The sequence below is a fragment of the Microcaecilia unicolor genome, chromosome 6 (genome assembly GCF_901765095.1).
Source record: "Microcaecilia unicolor chromosome 6, aMicUni1.1, whole genome shotgun sequence".
NCBI classification, from domain to species: Eukaryota; Metazoa; Chordata; class Amphibia; order Gymnophiona; family Siphonopidae; genus Microcaecilia; species Microcaecilia unicolor.
Window position 1 is genome coordinate 289,608,520 of NC_044036.1, and position 22,103 is coordinate 289,630,622.

Below are 22,103 nucleotides of genomic sequence, written 5' to 3' on the forward strand. Positions count from 1 at the left end.
CCCATCTTTGGAAAGCTAAGTTTTCTATACCAGGCATAAACATAGGATTCCCCCGTATTGGCATAAGTTCTGTTACCCCAGTGCCCAATTTCAAGCTACCGCTCAAGAACTGCCAAGCTTCCCTCAACGGGAGCAATAATATACTATCTTTATGTCTTCCTGTGTATTTTCTACCTGCAAGATGGCTTGGAGGCAAAAGGGGGCAAAGTATGCCTCTTCAAATTCTGTGGGCGTATAGTGATTCGAAGCAAAGATCCAATCACCAACATGACACAGCAGACAAGCCACATTATATAGCTTCATATTAGGGAGGCCTAGGCCTCCCTGTTGCCAGCCCCCCATCATCAATTGGTATTTCAACTTAGCCTTTTTATTCGCCCAGCAAAATCGCACCACCATCCTATAGAATGCCTTAAGATCTGTACTACGTAAGTATACAGGGATGGTTTGCAGCACATACAACCAACGGGGGAGTATCACCATGCATATAAGACATAGTCTTCCTATTAGTGGCAGTTGCAACGTGCTCCAGCCCTCCAGCTGTTGTTTAGTTTGTGAAAGCAAACGCCCAATATTAATAGAGTAAAGGTCAGTCACCACCGGCGTCAGCATTATTCCCAGGTAGCGAAACGATTCTCCCGCCCATTTCAACGGGAAAGGCCCCGGCCAAGCCGCTACTACTGTTACATCAGTGGCCAAAGCCTCAGATTTCTCCAAATTTAATTTAAATCCGCAATAGTCGCCAAATTCCTTAAACACCTACAGTAAAGCTTGCAGTGACTCCACCAAGTTTGTTAGCACAACCAGTATGTCATCAGCAAAAGCCACCAGTTTAAATGTGTTGTCCCCTATCTTTACTCCTTGTATATCAGATGTAGCATAAATATCTCTGATCAATGGATCCAGATACAGTGCAAATAGTAATGGTGACAGCGGACAACCCTGCCTGGTACCCCGCTCTATGCTAAACTCCTCCGAGCAATTTCCATTTACCAAAATTCGTGCATACGGTGAAGTATACAATGTCTTGACCGCCCTTAAATACCAGCCCTCAAAACCATATTTTGTTAAAGCCGAAAACAGATATCCCCGATCTACCCGGTCAAATGCCTTTTCTACGTCAAAACTGATCAGCAGCGTGGGTGTTGACTCAGCCCCTGTCTTTTCTAAGGATGTCAAAATTCGTCTTAGGTTCTTTGAGATTGTTCCTCCTTTAACAAAACCCACTTGCCTATCCTGCACCAGCTTTGGTAAAACTCGGCTCATACAATTCGCCAGTATCTTAGCAAAGAGTTTCACTTCACAGTTTATCAATGATATTGAGCGATATGACTCTGGCAGAATGGGGTCTCTATTGGGCTTGGGGATCAAAATAATCTGGGCCATGTTCAATTGACTTGGAAGTATTCCAGCCTCCACCCAGCCATTAAAAACTTCAACAAGTGGTGGTATTATAGCCTCACCCATTATCTTATAAAATTCCACTCTTAATCCATCTGGGCCTGGAGCCTTCCCCATTTGACTGTTATTTATGGCCCATTGAACTTCGTCTGCAGTGATAGAAACATTTAATCGTCCTTGCTCTGATTCTGACAGCTCCGGATTATTTACTGCTTCTAAATAAAGATCACCTGGCAGCCCTGCCTCCCTTTCTTCTGTGTACAACTTCTGATAGAACTTTTGGAAAACCGCTCGAATTTCAGAGTCAGTATGACATAATTTGCCTGTGCGGTCCTTTACAGATAACACCAGTCGGGAGGCCTGCCTCTGGGCAATCAACCGAGCCAACAACTTCCCTCCCTTATTGCCATATTTATATAATTGAAATTTAAAGTAGTCCTGGGATTTCTTTTCTCTCTCATGAATGAGAGAGTTCAGTGCCACCTGAGCCGCTAGCAAATCCGATCGCAGCCGGTGACATGGGATCTCTCCATATTGCTTCCACATTGTTTTAATTTGTTTCTCTAATCTTAAAATTTCCTTCTCTCTCGCTGTTTTGAATTGGCTGACATAACTGATAGTTTCTCCACGTAACATGGCCTTAGCCACTTCCCAAAACATTATGGGATTAGAAGCCATGTGTTCATTAAAGCGCTTATATTCTGCCCAGCTTTTGTGTAAATGTTCACAAAAACCTACATGATTAACTAGGTAGCTGGGGAATGTCCACTGTCTAAGGTGATCTCCCCCACCCCCCCCCCCCCCTCCCCGGGTTCCATGTTACCCAGACCTCAGCGTGATCAGATATGGCATAAGGTCCTATCTGTGCCTCTTGTATTTCTCCCATGAGGGAGCGTGTTACTAATTAGTAGTCTATGCGTGACTGTGTGTTGTGAGCCCTTGACAGATGCGTGTAATCTCTGTCCTGGGGATGTAATACCCTCCAGACATCCAGGAGGTCCAATAGAGAGCGCATATTTGGAAGTCCTCTTGACGACCAGTGAGACGATGTGGGAGCAGTTTTAGATCTATCCAAATGCGGATCCATCACCATATTAAAATCACCTCCCAAAATCTGAGGATTGAATCTTCTTTTGTCAAATGTCTTATGAGTGTCTTGTAAATGTCTTGTAAAATTTGAGATCAATCTGGTTAGGTGCATAGATACTACCCAGCAGTACTGGCCGTCTAGCCATGACCTTGTTACAGAAAACATATCTTCCTTCCATATCTTTGACTACATTAGTAATTGGCCCTATCACTCCCCTCCGAATGGCCACCCCTCCTTTTTTCCCTTTTGCTGGGGAATCTACACATTCCCCCACCCACCATTTTTTAAGCTTGGCATGCTCAGTCCCAGAGAGATATGTCTCCTGCAAAAAGGCGCCATCCGCCTTGATTCATTGCACGTATTTCAGAATTTTGAAACGTTTCATCGGGGAATTTATACCTCCCATGTTCCACGTTACTATTTTTACCATTTCAAGGAGGGTGTTGGCTTCCATTCCACCACCAGAATTCACTATCCTCTAGGGGGAGCCACCCCAGCCCATGGCCTCCCCTCTGCATCCGGTCAAGCCCGCTTAGTGGAACCCCATCAGTGTAAATGTGTACATCCCCTCTATCCCCATCCCTACCCACTAGCTCAATCATACCGAAGGTCCTCCTCCCTTCCATAACTACCTCCCCCCTATGTCCCTCTCCCCCCTTTTTCCCCTCCCTTCCTACCCAATCCTCCCCCCCCCCCCCCACCAGGTCTCTATAGGACTAGTCAAGTAATAACACCCCCTCTAACCTCCCCGATAGTCGCTACCCATCCCCCCAATGAACCCAACCTTTCTTATATCCAAATTCCTCTGTTTCCCCTTCCTCTCTTAGGAGGTCGTTGTCACCTTGAAGCTGTACCATCCTCACTGAGCAGTTCAATATTAGAAATAACTCAATAAAACATTGCCCAAACTATAACAACTTATTTGAGTATGTGAACATTATTAAACTGCTAACATTTCTAGAAGCTTCTATAACCATAACATCTAACTAATTTTGCAAAACTTGGATCTCTTACTGGTATAATATTAATTCTCCGAGGACAAGCAGGCTGCTTGTTCTCACTGATGGGTGACGTCCACGGCAGCCCCTCCAATCGGAATCTTCACTAGCAAAAGCCTTTGCTAGCCCTCGCGCGCCGATGCGCACCGCGCATGCGCGGCCGTCTTGCCGCCCGAAACCGGCTTGTGCCGGCCAGTCTTCTTTTCTCCGCGCTCGGTACGGTTGTGTTTTACCGTTCATGCCCCGAAAAGTCGACCTCGCGCGTCGTTTTCGACTCGTTTCTGTGAGAAACTCCAAAAATTGTTTGGATTAACCTCTTTGGGTTTTTTCCTTCCTCTACTTCGAGTTTTTTCGCCCCGTTAAGTTTTCTTTCGTCGTCGGGGTAGGCCTTACTTAGGCCCCGGTCGAAATTTCCTATTTTTCTGGTGCCAAATTTCGCCATTTCGTCTTTCGATTTCGCCGGTGTGATTTTTTCGCCCATGACATCGAAGCCTTCCAGCGGCTTCAAGAAGTGCACCCAGTGCGCCCGGGTAATCTCGCTCACTGACAGGCACGCGTCGTGTCTTCAGTGTCTGGGGGCTGGGCACCGCCCTCAGGCCTGTAGTCTGTGTTCCCTTTTGCAAAGGCGGACTCAGGTAGCGAGGTTAGCCCAGTGGAACATTTTGTTCTCGGGCTCTTCGTCGGCATCGGCACCGGGGGTATCGAGTGCATCGACGTCTTCAGCGTCCAGACCTTCATCCTCGGCTGCCAGTGCATCGAGGCATCGGCCCTCTGCATCGGCGCTGAGACATCGGACAGCTGTATCGACGTCGGTGGTACCGGGACCTCGTCTGCTGATGTCGTCGGACGGTGGTGCTTCGTCTGGAGTGCAGGTGAGGGCTGTCTATTCCCCTGCTGGTGGCGGTGAGCCTTCGGGTGGGTCTCCCCCTACCCTGAGGGCTCCTGCGGTACAGCCCCCCCCGAGACCGACCTTCTTCGGTCTCGGCCCCGAGGAAGCGACGGCTGGATTCTATGTCCTCCTCGTCGGTGCCGGGAAGCTCCGGTGACATGCTTCGTCCCAAGAAGTCGAAGAAGCATTGTCACCGGTCCCCTTCCCATGTCGGTACCGAGAGCTCTGGGTCGCCGAAGGAGTCGGCACCCAGCAGGCATCGGCGCCGAGAGGACCGCTCACCCTCTGTTCAGGAGGTGTCGATGCGCTCCACTCTGGACAGCCCGGAACAGCCTCCACGCCCGGAACAGGTTCTGACGTTGACGCCTGCATCGACCTCCATGCCTTTCTCTACAGCCGCTCTGAACGAGAGCCTCCGGGCCGTTCTCCCAGAGATTCTGGGAGAGCTGTTGCGCCCTACCCCTCCGGTACCGGCGGTGCTTGCGCCACCGGTACCGTCGAGCGTGGCGCCGGCTGGCCCATCGCCCAAGGTGAGGTCTCCGGCGTCGGTGCCGCGTGCGGTACCGGCTGCCATCGCCTCCCAGGAAGGCTCCCCGACTACGTCGGCGGAGGGAGCTTCGCCGATGCGGGCGAGGGAGTCTACCTCTCGACGCCCCCATCGTGGACGTGGCTCCACGGAGTCGAGTCGGGCACGGTTGCAGACACAGGTCCGTGAACTTGTGTCTGACACCGAGGGTGAGGCCTCGTGGGAAGAGGAAGAAGACCCCAGATATTTCTCTGACGAGGAGTCTGAGGGTCTTCCTTCCGATCCCACTCCCTCTCCTGAAAGACAGCTTTCTCCTCCTGAGAGTCTGTCTTTTGCCTCCTTTGTCCGGGAGATGTCTACGGCCATCCCCTTCCCGGTGGTTGTGGAGGACGAGCCCAGGGCTGAAATGTTTGAGCTCCTGGACTATCTACACGAGCATACACATGCGGAACAATGTGCGGCAGTTGGCGGGCTTGGTTGATGCGCTCCCCCCTGAGCAAGCCAAGCCTTTTCAGGAGGTGGTCAGGCAGCTGAAGGCGTGCAGAAAATTCCTGGCCAGAGGGGTGTATGACACCTTTGATGTTGCGTCCAGGGCCGCTGCTCAAGGTGTGGTGATGCGCAGGCTCTCATGGCTGCGTGCCTCCGACCTGGAGAATAGAATCCAGCAGCGGATTGCGGACTCGCCTTGCCGTGCGGATAACATTTTTGGAGAGAAAGTCGAACAGGTGGTAGAGCAGCTCCACCAGCGGGACACCGCATTCGACAAGTTCTCCCGCCGGCAGCCTTCAGCCTCTACCTCTACAGGTAGAAGATTTTTTTGGGGAAGGAAGACTGTTCCCTACTCTTCTGGAAAGCGTAGGTACAATACTCCTTCTCGACAGCCTGCGGCCCAGGCTAAGCCCCAACGCGCTCGCTCTCGTCAGCAGCGTGCGCCTCAGCAAGGCCCCTCGGCTCCCCAGCAAAAGCAAGGGGCGAGCTTTTGACTGGCTCCAGCAGAGCATAGCCGACATCCAAGTGTCAGTGCCGGGCAACCTGCCGGTCGGAGGGAGGTTGAAAGCTTTTCACCAAAGGTGGCCTCTCATAACCTTCGATCAGTGGGTTCTCCAAATAGTCCGGCAAGGATACACCCTCAATTTGGCCTCAAAACCTCCAAATTGTCCACCGGGAGCTCAGTCCTACAGCTTCCAGCACAAGCAGGTACTTGCAGAGGAACTCTCCGCCCTTCTCAGCGCCAATGCGGTCGAGCCCGTGCCATCCAGGCAAGAAGGGCTGGGATTCTATTCCAGGTACTTCCTTGTGGAAAAGAAAACGGGGGATGCGTCCCATCCTAGACCTAAGGGCCCTGAACAAATATCTGGTCAAAGAAAAGTTCAGGATGCTTTCCCTGGGCACCCTTCTTCCCATGATTCAGGAAAACGATTGGCTATGCTCTCTGGACTTGAAGGATGCCTATACGCACATCCCGATACTGCCAGCTCACAGACAGTATCTGCGATTTCAGCTGGGCACACGTCACTTCCAGTACTGTGTGCTACCCTTTGGGCTCGCCTCTGCGCCCAGGGTGTTCACAAAGTGCTTGGCTGTAGTAGCAGCAGCACTTCGCAGGCTGGGGGTGCACGTGTTCCCATATCTCGACGATTGGCTGGTAAAGAACACATCCGAGGCAGGAACCCTGCAGTCCATGCAGATGACTATTCGCCTCCTGGAGCTACTGGGGTTTGTGATAAATTATCCAAAGTCCCATCTTCTCCCAGTGCAGAGACTAGAATTCATAGGAGCTCTGCTGGATTCTCGGACGGCTCGCGCCTATCTCCCAGAGACGAGAGCCAGCAACTTGTTGTCCCTCGTCTCGCGGGTGCGAGCGTCCCAGCAGATCACAGCTCGGCAGATGTTGAGATTGCTAGGCCACATGGCCTCCACAGTCCATGTGACTCCCATGGCCCGCCTTCACATGAGATCTGCCCAATGGACCCTAGCTTCCCAGTGGTTTCAGGCTGCTGGGGATCTAGAAGACGTAATCCACCTGTCCACGAGTTTTCTCGAATCCCTGTATTGGTGGACAATTTGGTCCAATCTGACTCTGGGACGTCCTTTCCAAATTCCTCAGCCACAAAAACTGCTGACCACGGATGCGTCTCTCCTGGGGTGGGGAGCTCATGTCGAGGGGCTTCACACCCAAGGAAGCTGGTCCCTCCAGGAACGAGATCTGCAGATCAATCTTCTGGAGTTACGAGCGATCTGGAACGCTCTGAAGGCTTTCAGAGATCTGCTGTTCCACCAAATTATCCAAATTCAGACAGACAACCAGGTTGCCATGTACTACGTCAACAAGCAGGGGGGCACCGGATCTCGCCCCCTGTGTCAGGAAGCCGTCAGCATGTGGCTCTGGGCTCGCCGTCACGGCATGGTGCTCCAAGCCACATATCTGGCAGGCGTAAACAACAGTCTGGCCGACAGGTTGAGCAGGATTATGCAACCTCACGAGTGGTCGCTCAATTCCCATGTAGTGCGACAGATCTTCCAGGTGTGGGGCACCCCCTTGGTAGATCTCTTCGCATCTCGAGCCAACCACAAAGTCCCTCAGTTGTGTTCCAGGCTGCAGGCCCACGGCAGACTGGCGTCGGATGCCTTCCTCCTGGACTGGGGGGAGGGTCTGCTGTATGCTTATCCTCCCATACCTCTGGTGGGGAAGACTTTGTTGAAACTCAAGCAAGACCGAGGCACCATGATTCTGATTGCTCCTTTTTGGCCGCGTCAGATCTGGTTCCCTCTTCTTCTGGAGTTGTCCTCCGAAGAACCGTGGAGATTGGAGTGTTTTCCGACTCTCATCACGCAGGACGAAGGGGCTCTTCTGCATCCCAACCTCCGGTCCCTGGCTCTCACGGCCTGGATGTTGAGAGCGTAGACTTTGCCTCTTTGGGTCTGTCAGAGGGTGTCTCCCGTATCTTGCTTGCTTCCAGGAAAGATTCCACTAAGAGGAGTTACTTCTTTCTATGGAGGAGGTTTGCCGTCTGGTGTGACAGCAAGGCCCTAGATCCTCGATCTTGTCCTACACAGACCCTGCTTGAATACCTTCTGCACTTGTCTGAGTCTGGTCTCAAGACCAACTCCGTAAGGGTTCACCTTAGTGCGATCAGTGCATACCATTACCGTGTGGAAGGTAAGCCGATCTCAGGACAGCCTTTAGTTGTTCGCTTCATGAGAGGTTTGCTTTTGTCAAAGCCCCCTGTCAAGCCTCCTACAGTGTCATGGGATCTCAATGTCATTCTCACCCAGCTGATGAAACCTCCTTTTGAGCCACTGAACTCCTGCCATCTGAAGTACTTGACCTGGAAGGTCATTTTCTTGGTGGCAGTTACTTCAGCTCGTAGAGTCAGTGAGCTTCAGGCCCTGGTAGCCCAGGCCCCTTACACCAAATTTCATCATAACAGAGTAGTCCTCTGCACTCACCCTAAGTTCCTGCCAAAGGTTGTGTCGGAGTTCCATCTGAACCAGTCAATTGTCTTGCCAACATTCTTTCCCCGTCCTCATTCCTGCCCTGCTGAACGTCAGCTGCACACATTGGACTGCAAGAGAGCATTGGCCTTCTATCTGGAGCGGACACAGCCCAACAGACAGTCCGCCCAATTGTTTGTTTCTTTTGATCCCAATAGGAGGGGAGTGGCTGTGGGGAAACGCACCATATCCAATTGGCTAGCAGATTGCATTTCCTTCACTTACGCCCAGGCGGGGCTGGCTCTTGAGGGTCATGTCACGGCTCATAATGTTAGAGCCATGGCTGCGTCGGTAGCCCACTTGAAGTCAGCCTCTATTGAAGAAATTTGCAAAGCTGCGACGTGGTCATCTGTCCACACATTCACATCTCATTACTGCCTGCAGCAGGATACCCGACGCGACAGTCGGTTCGGGCAGTCTGTTCTTCAGAACCTGTTTGGGCTTTAGGATCCAACTCCACCCCCCGAGGGCCCTGTTTGTTCTGTTCCAGGCTCCACTCTCAGTTAGTTGGTAAATTTTTTAGGTCAATCTCAGTTATGTCCTCGCCGTTGCGAGGCCCAATTGACCATGGTTGTTGTTTTGAGTGAGCCTGGGGGCTAGGGATACCCCATCAGTGAGAACAAGCAGCCTGCTTGTCCTCGGAGAAAGCGAATGCTACATACCTGTAGAAGGTATTCTCCGAGGACAGCAGGCTGATTGTTCTCACAAACCCGCCCGCCTCCCCTTTGGAGTTGTGTCTTCCCTTGTCTTTGTCTTGCTACACATGAGACTGGCCGGCACAAGCCGGTTTCGGGCGGGAAGACGGCCGCGCATGCGCGGTGCGCATCGGCGCGCGAGGGCTAGCAAAGGCCTTTGCTAGTGAAGATTCCGATTGGAGGGGCTGCCGTGGACGTCACCCATCAGTGAGAACAATCAGCCTGCTGTCCTCGGAGAATACCTTCTACAGGTATGTAGCATTCGCTGCTTCTATGGCAAGCAAGACATTGATATAAAGTATTTAGTAAGCCTTTTACTCAAACAGTACACAGCCGTGCACACCGCTCCCACTCACACAAGAACATCAATATTCAGGTTAGTGAGAGTGCACCGTGGTGGGCAGTCCAGATCTCATCTCTATGACACGCCAGGGCTTGTCATTAGTTCAGTGTAACCCCGTTAGGGACATAACCGTTCAAGACACAGTCCTCAGCGCCTATCTGCGCCTCCGCTTCATCTTAGGTCCACATAGGAGGTCCCAGTAAAAGAAAGTAGTATTTCTTTAAAGGCCCCTCATGGCCAACAACCACAATGAAAGAGCCCGGCCGTTTCTCCGCTGCCAAGTCTCCTTCCAGTATTCAAAACAGATGATATGAGGATCATAGCCAGAATCCAATATCCTGACCTTGAAGCCATGTTCCTGCGCCCAAGCCCTTCCACAAAGATACATGTCCAACTACAAATACGACACCATCCTCTTCGCCCAAGACAAAACATACCAAAGTTCTGAGATCTATGTGCACTCATAACATCCTTCTCCAGCACCATTCCAAGATTCATTCATCTCCAGTGTTTAGAATACGCTTTACATATTGTTGCACTTCTGGCACTGAGGTGCATATTTGCGTGGAAGATTGGTGGAAGATCTTCAGATTAGCTGGATATAAAAGTGCAAACTTAATTTTATGGTGTATCAGCTAGGAACAAATGGGAGAAAAGCTCTTCCGCTGAGCAGCCACTGCCATAGAATAGTCCTGGAAGCAGAGGACTTTATTGTTGTTATAACGCAGAGTCGCTCCAGCTCGCATCTTTTGCATAATAACAGCTTTATGGTTGAAATTAAGCAATTTACCTATTACCACTCTGGGCTTGATGGAATTTTGCCTCACCGGACCTACCCTATGCGCCCGTTCGATTATCAAAGGGCCCATGTCTGCAGGCAGATGAAATTCTTTGGGGAGCCATGTCTCCAGGAAGACCCGCAGCTCTCTATCCCCGAGTTCCTCAGGGAGACCAACAAAACGAAGATTGTTTCGCCTTGAGCGGTTCTCAAGGTCTTCAATTTTTTTCCGCTTGCGTCTCCATGATTTTCAGTAATTTTGAGTACTGCTGTTCCACCGTATTGACCTGCTCCTCCAAAGTTCCGGTACATTGTTAGTAAGTAGCCACGTCCTGGCTTAATTGGGTCATGTTCGTTTTAAGCCCCTCTAGCTTAGCATCAAGTCCCTGCAATTTCTTGTGTAGGACTGCTTCCAAGGCATTTGTAACTTCTCTGATGATTTCAGCGGCTTGGCTGACCGTCATTCCCAGCGGGCTTGCTGGGGCCGCCATCTTGTCTTCTACGAGCTTACTTTTTTCTTTGTCTCGTCTCAGCGCCTTTGCCGCCATCACCAATTTCTGACACTAATTTTAGTGGTAGCGCCGGTAAGGTATCTTCGCTGACTTCCTCGATACAATTTTTTCATTCAGTTGCGGGTTTGGCAGCAGGGAGAGCTAGAAGGAGCACGGAGCAGATCTTTCAGCGACCGCTCGCGTGCATAGCGTCACGTGACCCGGCAGATTACGTTTAATGTGAGCAAGTGCAAAGTGATGCGTGTGGGAAAGAGGAACCCGAACTATAGCTACGTAATGCAAGGCTCCACGTTAGGAGTCACCGACCAGGAAAGGGATCTCGGCATCGTTGTTGAGGATACGTTGAAACCCTCTGTTCAGTGTGCTGCGGCAGCTAAGAAAGCAAATAGAATGTTAGGTATTATTAGGAAAGGAATGGAAAACAAAAGTGAGGATGTTATAATGCCTTTATATCGCTCCATAGTGCAACCACGCCTCAAATATTGTGTTCAATTCTGGTTACCGCATCTCAGAAAAGATATAGTGGAATTAGATAAGGTTTCAGAGAAGGGCAATAAAAATGATAAAGGGAATGGGACGACTTCCCCATGAGGAAAGGCTGAATCGGTTAGGGCTTTTCAGCTTGGAGAAAAAACGGCTGAGGGGAGATGATAGAGGTCTATAAAATAGTGAGTGGAGTGGAACGGGTAGACGTGAATCATTTGTTTACTCTTTCCAAAAATACTAGGACTAGGGGGCATGCGATGAAACTACAAAGGATTAAATTTAATACGAATCGGAGAAAATATTTCTTCACTCAACGTGTAATTAAACTCTGGAATTCATTGCCAGAGAATGTGGTAAAGGTGGTTAGCTTAGTGGGGTTTAAAAAAAGGTCTGGACAGCTTCCTAAAGGAAAAGTCCATAGACCATTATTAAATTGACTTGGGGAAAATCCACTGCTTATTTCTGGGATAATATACAAATATTGAATTAATGGCTCAGTTTAGTCCTAACACTTAGTAAACATACACAACAATAACTGGACCAAACTGTAGTATTGCAATTTGTATCAAATATGGCTTTAAAGGCTGTAGAGGTAATCTCATATCATTAAAGATCATTGCATGCCAACCTATAAAATGGCTCCTAGGTCAATGCACATTTGTAATCATCGAACACCTCCAGCCAACCGGTAGTGTCTAATATTGTTAGTATATCTATATTTCAGCTACGTATAGCTTTAAACATCCTACCGTTCAAAAAATCAACATTATTGCAAAATGTAAGCAAATAATGCACAGAAAATGTAACTTAGCTTAAAAGCTCCAGAATTGATGTATTATCTTCCATAGCTGGAGCTCATCTGGTTTCATCAAAACTATAGTGAAACCTCACTGGCAACTCCGGTATTGTGATTAGCCCGACAGGACCCTGTTTCGCGGTCTCATGCTTTGTCAAGGGCATCAGTCTACCCTTGGCGATTTATAGAGATGAAGTACTGTTGGTAGACTGATGCCCTTGACAAAGCATGAGACCGCGAAACAGGGTCCTGTCGGGCTAATCACAATACCGGAGTTGCCAGTGAGGTTTCACTATAATTTTGATGAAACCAGATGAGCTCCAGCTATGGAAGATAATACATCAATTCTGGAGCTTTTAAGCTAAGTTACATTTTCTGTGCATTATTTGCTTACATTTTGCAATAATGTTGATTTTTTGAACGGTAGGATGTTTAAAGCTATACGTAGCTGAAATATAGATATACTAACAATATTAGACACTACCGGTTGGCTGGAGGTGTTCGATGATTACAAATGTGCATTGACCTAGGAGCCATTTTATAGGTTGGCATGCAATGATCTTTAATGATATGAGATTACCTCTACAGCCTTTAAAGCCATATTTGATACAAATTGCAATACTACAGTTTGGTCCAGTTATTGTTGTGTATATTTCTGGGATAAGCAGCATAAAATGTATTGAACTTTTTCGGGATCTTGCCAGGTACTTGTGACTTGGTTTGTCCACTGTTGGAAACAGAATGCTGGGCCTGATGGACCTTTGGTCTGTCCCAGTGTGGGAATACTTATATACTTAAAACTATCTACACAGCAGGATTTAGCTATCAGTGTTCCAAATGGTGGAACTCGATACCAAAAACTATAAGAAGCATCACAAATCTCCAATTCAGGAAAGAAATGAAAACCTACCTCTTCAAAAAATTCTACCGCTAATTCCTTCCTTTCAAATCTACCCTTCAAAAACTAGATGAATAAACATCACCAAAACTCTACAACTGTACACAAAAGCTACCACTACCTTCTCCTCTTCAAATCTGTCTCTTCAAAAACTCTATGAATAAGCACATGAACTATAGATGCCCTCTTCACATTGCACAGCTTTATTGTAAGCCACTTTGAACCGAAATTTGTTTTTGGATAATAATGGAATAGAAGAATGCATAAATAATAAATAAATAAAATAAGTGCTGGCGCTGCCTTTGCCCTGCCCATATGCTGGCTTCTTTTAATGCAGATGATATTGAGGTGTTTAGTAAGTGAAACTGCCCAGTTTTATCCATATAAGCCCAAAAAAACCATTGAGCCCAGTGCGTTTGTCCTGCCGTGTTAAAGTGCTTCTGGGCCTCCTGCTAACTGCATGCAGCTCTGGGACTGCTCTGTGCTACTCCTACTCAGAGGTAAGGTGTGCTAGATAGACGTGCACAAATAATGATACAGTAACGTTTCACAGTTGTAAGCAAGGGTTTGTTGGTACTCCTTTCAGTCTTGAAGCCTCTTAAATGTGTTCTTTGGGAACTGCGGGTGGCTGGCACTCGGGGGGATGCACTAAAGTCGTCGTTAGAGCCGTTCCGTACCGAATTCCATAGCGAATCGGTAGGGAACGGCTATGAATGAAGGAAAGGGAATGCAAATGAGCTGCTCATTGCAGCTCACTTGCATTCTCTAATTCTTCGTAAAACCGTCGGATAATTGGCCGGTAGAGCATGCGCAGAGCAGCCAAGCGTTATGCTGGCTGCTCTGCGCATGCCAAGGACATAAAAAAAAAAACACGGCCTTTATGGACTTTACGCAGCCCCGGCCCCCCTCCCTCGTCTGACGAGGGCAGGCCAGGGAGGAAAGGAGGGAAGTCCGGAGAGGCAATCAGCTGTTGTTGCCAGTGCAGCGCCTTCACACGGAGGTGAGAGGCGCTGTGAGGGCCCGGTGGCAGACGGAGGGGGGCGGGTGGAGGGGGGAGTGGTGGCGGCGGCGACGACCTCAGAGGGGGATGGTGGGGTTTGGCCACAGGGGGGGCGGAGGATGGCGGGGAAGCTGTCATTTCAAGGAAGGAAGGGAGTGGGCCGGGGCTGCGTAAAGTTCTGATTTCAATGCAGGGGGAGCGGGGAGCAGCGGCGGCGACCTTGGGCGGGGGGGGGAGGGGGGCAAGGCTGTCCATAAAGGACGCTCCTGACGAGCACTTGGTTGTTTTTGCCCCCTGTCGATTTTTTTTTAAACATTTTATAAGTTTTCCAAGCCCGCGCAGCCCCAACGAGAGGTACAGACCTCTTGTTAGATTTTCCAGCGTTAGGGCAAGCAGAAAAGCTTAGTGCATCTCATTTCAATAGGGTTTCTACACAATTGCTCATCTGCATTACGTTTGCATTAGCTGCTACCGTCGTTGGAAAAAAGTATTTAGTGCATGCCAGGGTTTACTACTTGCTCGTTAATGGCTCACTATTGGCTCTTAAAGTTTAATGCATCTGGCCCTCAGTGATAAAGACCTTGCCTGCTGCTAGACATGCAGGATCTCCTTGAGTGACAGAATCCAGTAGCTATGTGTGCACACTGTTCTTTTGTTTGTGCTTCCATTCCAGAGTGCCACCCATATAAGGCATATTTCCCACTGTATCCCAGCAGGTCATGTAGCAAGTGTATGTCAGGGTGAGGCTATACATAGGATTCCATAATCCCCCAGCACAAGGCAGAGAGGAGAAAAATGACCTGGGAGAAGGAGGAGGAATGGGTGCTCTACAGAGATTTAGAACTACAGACCTGTGTTACAATTTGGATTACATTTTGATTTTAGATTTAATTGCTCACCTTTCTAAATATGAACTCACGGCAACTTACATATACAGGTACACTTAGTATTTCCCTGCCTTAGCAGGCTTACATTCTTGATTTCTGCCTACAGCAGTGGAAGGTGAAATGACTTACCTGAGGTCACAAGGAAGATCAGTGGGATAACTGGCCTCCCTGGTACTCAGTCTGCTGATCTGACTCCTAGGCTCCTTCTTCACGTCTCTTATATTTAATACCTATTTCTGATGATTCATATCCGCTATTATAGTATTGAACTCTGCCAATGAACCTCAATTCTGCCTTGGAGCACCCTTGCTGTTCTATTGTTGAAGCCCCCACATATAGCCACCCTTTGCTATTCCAGTGCCGAGATCCCCACATATACATCTATCTCTGCTCTTCAGTCTAGATTTGCGATATCTAACAAAGCTCCTTTGGGAGAAGAGCAGAGAGGACTCTGAATAGAAGTGGTTCATGATTGACCTTGAGATTGCTTTTCTTTCAGGTTTTCTAAGATCATGTTGTGCAGCCAAGACAAGATATGCCTAGGGCCCAGCTTATGATGCATTTTTGCAATTCTCATTGAGCTCTGACTGAAGTCTGATCAAGTGCTTGTGCAGAATTTTAACCAAGACAGAGCTGATGAGAGGCCAAGATGCACTATGGACTAAGATAGCTCTCCTAAGCGAGAGCAAAGACCAAAGCCAAGGGATTAGGATTCTGTGACAGCAGCTGATGTGCAGTCAAATACTCTGCAGGTCTGCTGCTGTCCAAAATGTTTTCAGATTTTATACAGGGCATAAAAAGTAAATATAGGGACTGAAGTAGAGCTAGTGCCTGAGCCCAGGGTTGTTGCAAGAGGTGAGCAAGCAGAGGAACTGTAGGGATGCCAGACTGGAGGAGAGGACATACTGTCCCTTTAAGCCAATCTTTGAGTATTCAAGGGGAAAGCTGGTAGCGTAAGCAGCCCTATCCTAGTCACTGTTCTATTCGGTAGTTGGCCTTTCCTGAACCGCTGTTTTAGAGATGGATCTGGCTCCGTGCCTGTGCTTGTTTTGGTTGTTTTTTATGCTCGTACCTGCTGAGGATCTTGCTGTTACATCATATGAATAGTTTGTCAGCCAGCAGATGCAGTGTAAGACACATGATTCTGAATGCCGTTCCTGTGGTCCAGTCCTCATCAACTTTATTCTGTTCACTGCTCTTCATGTTCTTCCCAGTGCTGCTCCCCTTTTAGGGGCTAATTTTATACTTACACTTATCTCATAACTGGAAAAAAAAGCACCAATTTTAAGCCTGTTTTTCATCTTTGTGCCCTGTAAAATATAATCCGAGAACCAGCCCCAATAGCACACACAAATTTACACCTGCTTTGAATAAGTTGTAAATTTGTGCATGTTCTCTATTCTCATACACTTATATATCGCAACTGTGCCTTCCTTCTGCCAAAACTGTGCCCCAGGTATGTCTACAAGTGGCATGCATGTAAGTATATATGATCTTTTTGGTACATTTACTTGTACACATGTAATTGATAGTATACTTCTGTAAGCATCATTTTCCACATGTAACATGTGCCTTAGACATGAAAAATGTTTTATAAAATTACCCAGTTAAGGAAAAGGATGGATTGCTAATAACCCCTAGATGGTCCAAAACCTAGTTAAATTCTGAAAAATAAAACTGCATCAGAAAGGCATCACGCTTACAAAAATAGAATTAAGGATTCCATTGTTTTACGATATGAAATCTGTGCAGAAAACACTATTCTTGATGGTATTAGCTGTACCAGAATAGTCCTGGAAGTTCTCATCCACTGTATTGATCTGCACAGCTTAGAGAAATTGCCTGTGCACATATTGTGGGAAATTCTAAATAGCCCATAGTGTTCACAATGTATGCAGGCACACTGAAGCCCGTTTCCAAGAGAAATCACTTGTATAGTTTCCCTTTGAGAAGTATCCAGTGCAGAACAGCTCTGTACTTTGCACATGCTGTTGGTGCACTTAGCTTGAGAGAGAATAAAATAGGGCTTGTACATTTAAACATGAAATGTATTGCATGTTGTTCACACCTCACATCCTGAATGCCCAAAGAAACACCTCTTTTTTAACCCGTCTAAAAGTGCACGCATTATCGATGCCTTAATATACTCTTACACCCTCATGATCAAAAGCAAACGCCGGCGCTAGAGGCTGTTAGCGCCATACTAGCACCAGCGTTTGCTACCGCCCCATGATTAGAGCCCTCGAGCGCGTGAAGCAATGCGCTCGAGGGCTCTTTGCGCAAGTAGCATGCTAATGCATGCTAAATAGGGCTCAGTGCATTCATCGCCAATGATCAGCGGCCAGCGTGCCAAAATTTGGATCGCTGGTCACGGCAAACCCTACGCCAGCTCCGAGCTGGCGTTAGGGTTTGCAGATCATTGGGGAGGAATGTTGAGCCCTGTCCAGCATGCAGTTGCATGCTGGCAGGCCCCCGTTCCCCCTCAAAGCAAACCTGCCAACGGGGCTGGAGGTTCAGCGGACCTCTGGTCCCCCTGACAATCCCACCCCCCCACCCAGGTTCAGGGAAGGCTGGAGATCCAGTGGGTCTCCAGCACCCCCAAACCCCCAGAAAATGGTCCCTCCTTGGTGGTCTAGTGGTCGCAGGCCAAGCCCCCTCCCAGCGAGCAACAGGGGGAGGCTGGAGGTCCGGCGGACCTCCAGCCCACCCCAACTCCCCCCCCAGTGTTGACTGACCAATCCCTGGTGGTCCAGCGTAAAGGACAACCCCCTCCTGGCCCCCCTACCTTAGTTGGAGGAGGGACGCAGCTTGCCTCCCTCCTCTTCCTTAGGTTGACAACACCACAAAATGGCGGCACCCAACCCCACCCAGTGCATCCTGGGATGCGTTGGGCGGGGCTACAGACCATGTAAGGGAGCGATTCCCTTACATGGTCTGTAGCCCCACCCAGCGCATCCCAGGATGCACTGGGTGGGGCTGGGCGCCGCCATTTTGCAGCGGCGGCATCAACCCAAAGAAGAGGAGGGAGGCAGGCTGCGCCCCTCCTCCAACTAAGGTAGAGGGGCCGGGAGGGGGTTGTTCTTTACGCTGGACCACCAGGGATTGGTCGGACAACGCTGGGGGGGGGAGTTGGGGTGGGCTGGAGGTCCGCCGGCTCCCCCCCCCCCCCCATCGCTCGCTGGGTGGGAGGGGGTTTGGCCGGTGGCCACTAGACCACCAGGGACCATTTTCTGGGGGTTTGGGGGGGCTGGAGACCCACCGGATCTCCAGCCCTCCCTGAACCTGGGGAATGTGGGATCGTCGGGGGGACCAGAGGTCCGCCGGACCTCCAGCCCCCGTTGCTCGGGGCAGGGGGTAGTCAGGGTCTGGTGATCCCATGGACCTCCAGCCCTGTGTTTGACAGATTTGGGCTTTTGACAGCCCAGACTTGTCAAACAAGTGCGGGAGGATTGTTCTGAGCGCATGCTCAGGCACAATTCGCCTGCACTTCTACCCCATGATCAGAGATAATTGCATTGCTTAAATTTGCATGCATTATCTCTGATCATCGGTGCGGTAAAGCCCCACTTTGTTCCAGCGTTATTTTAGAGCGCTGATTGGAACAGCGCAGGACTTTTGATCATCTGCCTGTCAATCAAATAGAAGAGAAGAGTTTTCAGACAAGCCATTTCCCTGGGTAAATATTGTTTCCATACACTTTACTGCAGACTGTTTTTACTTATATGTAGGTTGTAGCCCTGTTCCCCCAGGAGCAAAGAGTCTGCTAGCATGCTTAGAAACTTCATTTTCCAGCTGCTTGTGAGGACATAAAGAGACTGCTAGCTATCTGAATGTAGTAGTTCCAGTAGTTTGTGTTCTAATATTGTGCTCTTGGCTTTTTCCCGTCAGACATTTTGTAGTGAATATTGTTTACAAAACAAGTTTCACAATCTACGAAAAGTGGAAATGTTCCTTGGGCAGAGCTATTGGAAGAATGTATTTGTGACCTAGTGCTGCTAAACTAATAAGCTTTTCTTTTGTCTGTCTCTCTTCCTTCCTCTGCCCCTTCATCCCTTCTCCTTCCCCCCATTTGCTTTCTGTAGTCCAAATCTGTGTTCCGTTCCTACTCACAAGACTTTGTGTCTCACGCCCAGGCTTCTCCTCCTTTCCTAACCACCATCACCTCTTACTCCTCGTCTTTCCCACCTCTGCATGGGTCTCAGAGCTGTGAGTCAGCAGGGCCACCGCAATCACCAGGCGCATGGGACATGCCAAACTGCTTCTCCTCTCAGGACAGCAGCACTAACGGGATCACCCCTCCCTGCCTTCCTTCTGCATCTTCTTTCTCTGATTCTCTGCAGACATCTTCGGTGAGAATACCACTCTCTGCAAGGGCAAGGGACTCCATTTACCCCAAGCTAACCTCCAGTACGAAAAGATTCCCAGACCCAGAGAGCTGTACACTGTGCAGGGAATAAGGGTAATTGCAGAAAGGGAGAAATAGAAACATCTAGCTGTCCAATTAACACAACCCAGGGAGTTCTATTTCAGCATTGTCCAAGTAGCCCCTGCATGGGAGACTAAACCAAGATCTCTGTTGAGGGACTAACCAGGGCAGAATTCACCCTTCGGTGGACCTAAGCAAATCAGCATATAAGACCCAAACCTCCCTCACTGTAATATAAATATATTTTAAAACTCTTAACAAATGGGGCGCTGCAACATTCTGACTGCAGAGGAGGAAGCAGCAGGTAAGAAGCACTTCTTGCTTATTCCTGCTGTCAACCTGAGGACAGTTCACTGGAGGGTGGAGGGGAGGAACAGACCCTGATGGGAAGTGGTGGCGTTACCCCCCTCCCCCCGCTCTTTTTTTTTTTTTCTGCCAGCTGCAGACTTAGGGCAGATATCTCCCATAGAACCCATTGAATTAGCATGGCTGAGATGGTCCCTTCTTAAACATTTGGGTCCTAAGCATGTGTCTAGTTTGATTATGCATTAATCCTGGCCTACAGCTTCGTACGTCTAGTAGCGCTTTAGAAATTGTAAGTAAGTAGTAGTAGTAGCCTAGGAATAACATAAATCTTTTCCAGTGAAGAACCATCACTAGCTCTACTGTCTTTTCTTTGTGATAACATTTGTAGATCCATAAGTTCACAGGCAGGCATATATGTAAATGAAACCCCAAGTGCAGTTTGGTGTCTTGACTTGTACATCAGATGTCACATTGGAGTGGTGATATGTCTAGACTTCTTGCTTTTCACAACAGAGGTATTCAGTATAAATTTTTATTAGGAAGTTTAATCTTTAATGGAGCTGTACAAATACTTAAAGGTTGAGTAAAGATTACATACTGACTGACCTAGAATATGCAGAGTGGAAGCGTTGTTAGGGAAGAATGGGCTCCTGGGTAGGCAGGGAGGGGAATAGAAGTAGTTGTAGAGAATAGTGTGTTTATAGGAAGGTAGGGAAGTATGGGCTCATGAGAAGGCAGGGAATGGAAATGATGGTAGGGAAGAATAGGCTCATAGGAAGGTGGGGAATGGAAGTGATGGAAGGGAAGAATAGGCTCATAGGAAGGTGGGGAATGAAAACGATGGATAGGGAGGAATAAGCTCATAGGAAGGCAGGGAACAGAAGTGATAGTATGGAAGAATAGGCGCCTAGGAAGGTGGAGAACGGAAGCGATGGTAGGGAAGAATAGGCTCAGAGAAAGGCAGGTAATGGAAATGATGGCAGGGAAGTAGAGACTCATGGGAAAGTGGAGAATAGAAGCGATGATAGGGAAGAATAGGCGCATAGAAATGTGGGGAATGGAAGCATTGGTAGAGAATATTGGACTTACAAAAAGGCAAGGAATGGAATTAGTTGTAGAGAATAGTGCATTCCTTTGAAGGCGAGGAATAGAAACAGTGGTAGGGAAGAGTGGCCTCATGAGAAGTTAGGGAATGGACACATGGAAGGGTAGGCTTATGAGAAGGCAGGGAATTGAATCTATTGCAGAGATTAGTGTGTTCATAGGAAGGTAGGGAAGAGTTGGCTCAAGGGAATGTGGGAAATGGAAACAGATGTATAGAATAGTGGGCTAATGGGAAGGCGGGGAATGTAAGTGGTGATATGGAAAAGTAGACTCGTAAGAAGATGGGAAATGAAAACAGTGGTAAGAAAAAATGGGCTCATAAGGGAGGGAGGGGTTTCTTGGACATCTAATTGTGTTTATATTGGTTATATTGTAGAGGCAATGAAACTGCCACTTCACCTCATGTGTTTTGAGTATTGTGATTTTCATTAAAATTAAAGAGTTATTAAAAAAAAAAAAAAAAAGAAAAAGTGGGCTCATAGAAAGGCAAGAAGCAGTAGTAGAGGAGAGTGGAGTAGGATAGTGGGGAATGGAAGAAGTGGCAAGGTATACTGGAACCACAGTTTTTAAGATATTTTATTTTCTTACAGTGTTCAATTTTTGTATTTATTAGTAAGATTTTTATACAGATCATCTGGTGCAGGGGACAGGCGATCATAAGATGGCAGAGAGTGGAAGCAGTGATAGAGTAGGCTCCTAGGATGGCAGGAATTGAAATCAGTGGTAGAGTAGGCTTATGGGACAGCAGAGCAGAAACAGTGGTAGGGTAGGGTCATAGGATGGTGAGGATTGGTAGCAGTGGATTGGTGTCATGGGATGATTTATTTCAGGTCAGAAGGTCATCTAAAACATGTCATTTAATCTAAGCAGCATGAATGGGAGAGGGATTTGAAGGGGAGGCCTCAGTATGCACTTCTCTCATACTGTCTCTTCCCATAGAGTGAAAATGCCAGTGAGGAGGCTGGTGAGGGTGAATATGTCAATTTGTACTCCTCCAGCCACAGCAACGGGGAGCTCCCTCACTCTGAAGGTGTAAGTAGCAAGGAATATGCTGGAGCCATGCTGGGAATTCGGTGCTTGTGAGTTGCATGCTTGCTTTGTGCAGGCCATCATGCTTTTGCAGCTGCCTTTCTTTCTGTGCTTTGCATTCACATAACTGCCTAATCACAGCTCCCAGGTGTTCTGTGTGGTGTTTCATAAGACCTGATGGGGCAGACAATGTCAAGCATCTATAAGACTGCTCAAGGGAATTTAGGGAGGGCAATATGAATTATGTATGCCTCCTAGAATAGGTTCCATTTTCCAGATTTTGGTAACACTGTAATATATAAAGGGACTGCTGATGGGGGAAGACATTTTGTTTACTAGTTATGTAATTTTGCAATATTGTGACCAGCTCTGGGAAAGGGTGACTAAAGTCACCAGAAACAAAAAAATGAGGTTTTCCATAACATCCCTCTAGACCAGCACAGA

General features: G+C 48.3%; 1 protein-coding gene across 2 annotated transcripts in view; it reads left to right on the forward strand.

The window, feature by feature from the left end:
• The window catches only part of RAPGEF1 (Rap guanine nucleotide exchange factor 1), a 324,367-nt gene that overhangs the window by 212,107 nt on the left and 90,157 nt on the right, over nucleotides 1-22,103 (forward strand). The window contains exon 11 of one of the 2 annotated variants that reach the window (XM_030207790.1): nucleotides 21,570-21,662. The exons of the other annotated variant lie outside the window; for it this stretch is intronic. Coding sequence (XP_030063650.1) covers nucleotides 21,570-21,662 — 93 coding nt within the window. The remainder of the gene's footprint in view (nucleotides 1-21,569; nucleotides 21,663-22,103) is intronic. 2 annotated transcript variants of the gene reach the window in all.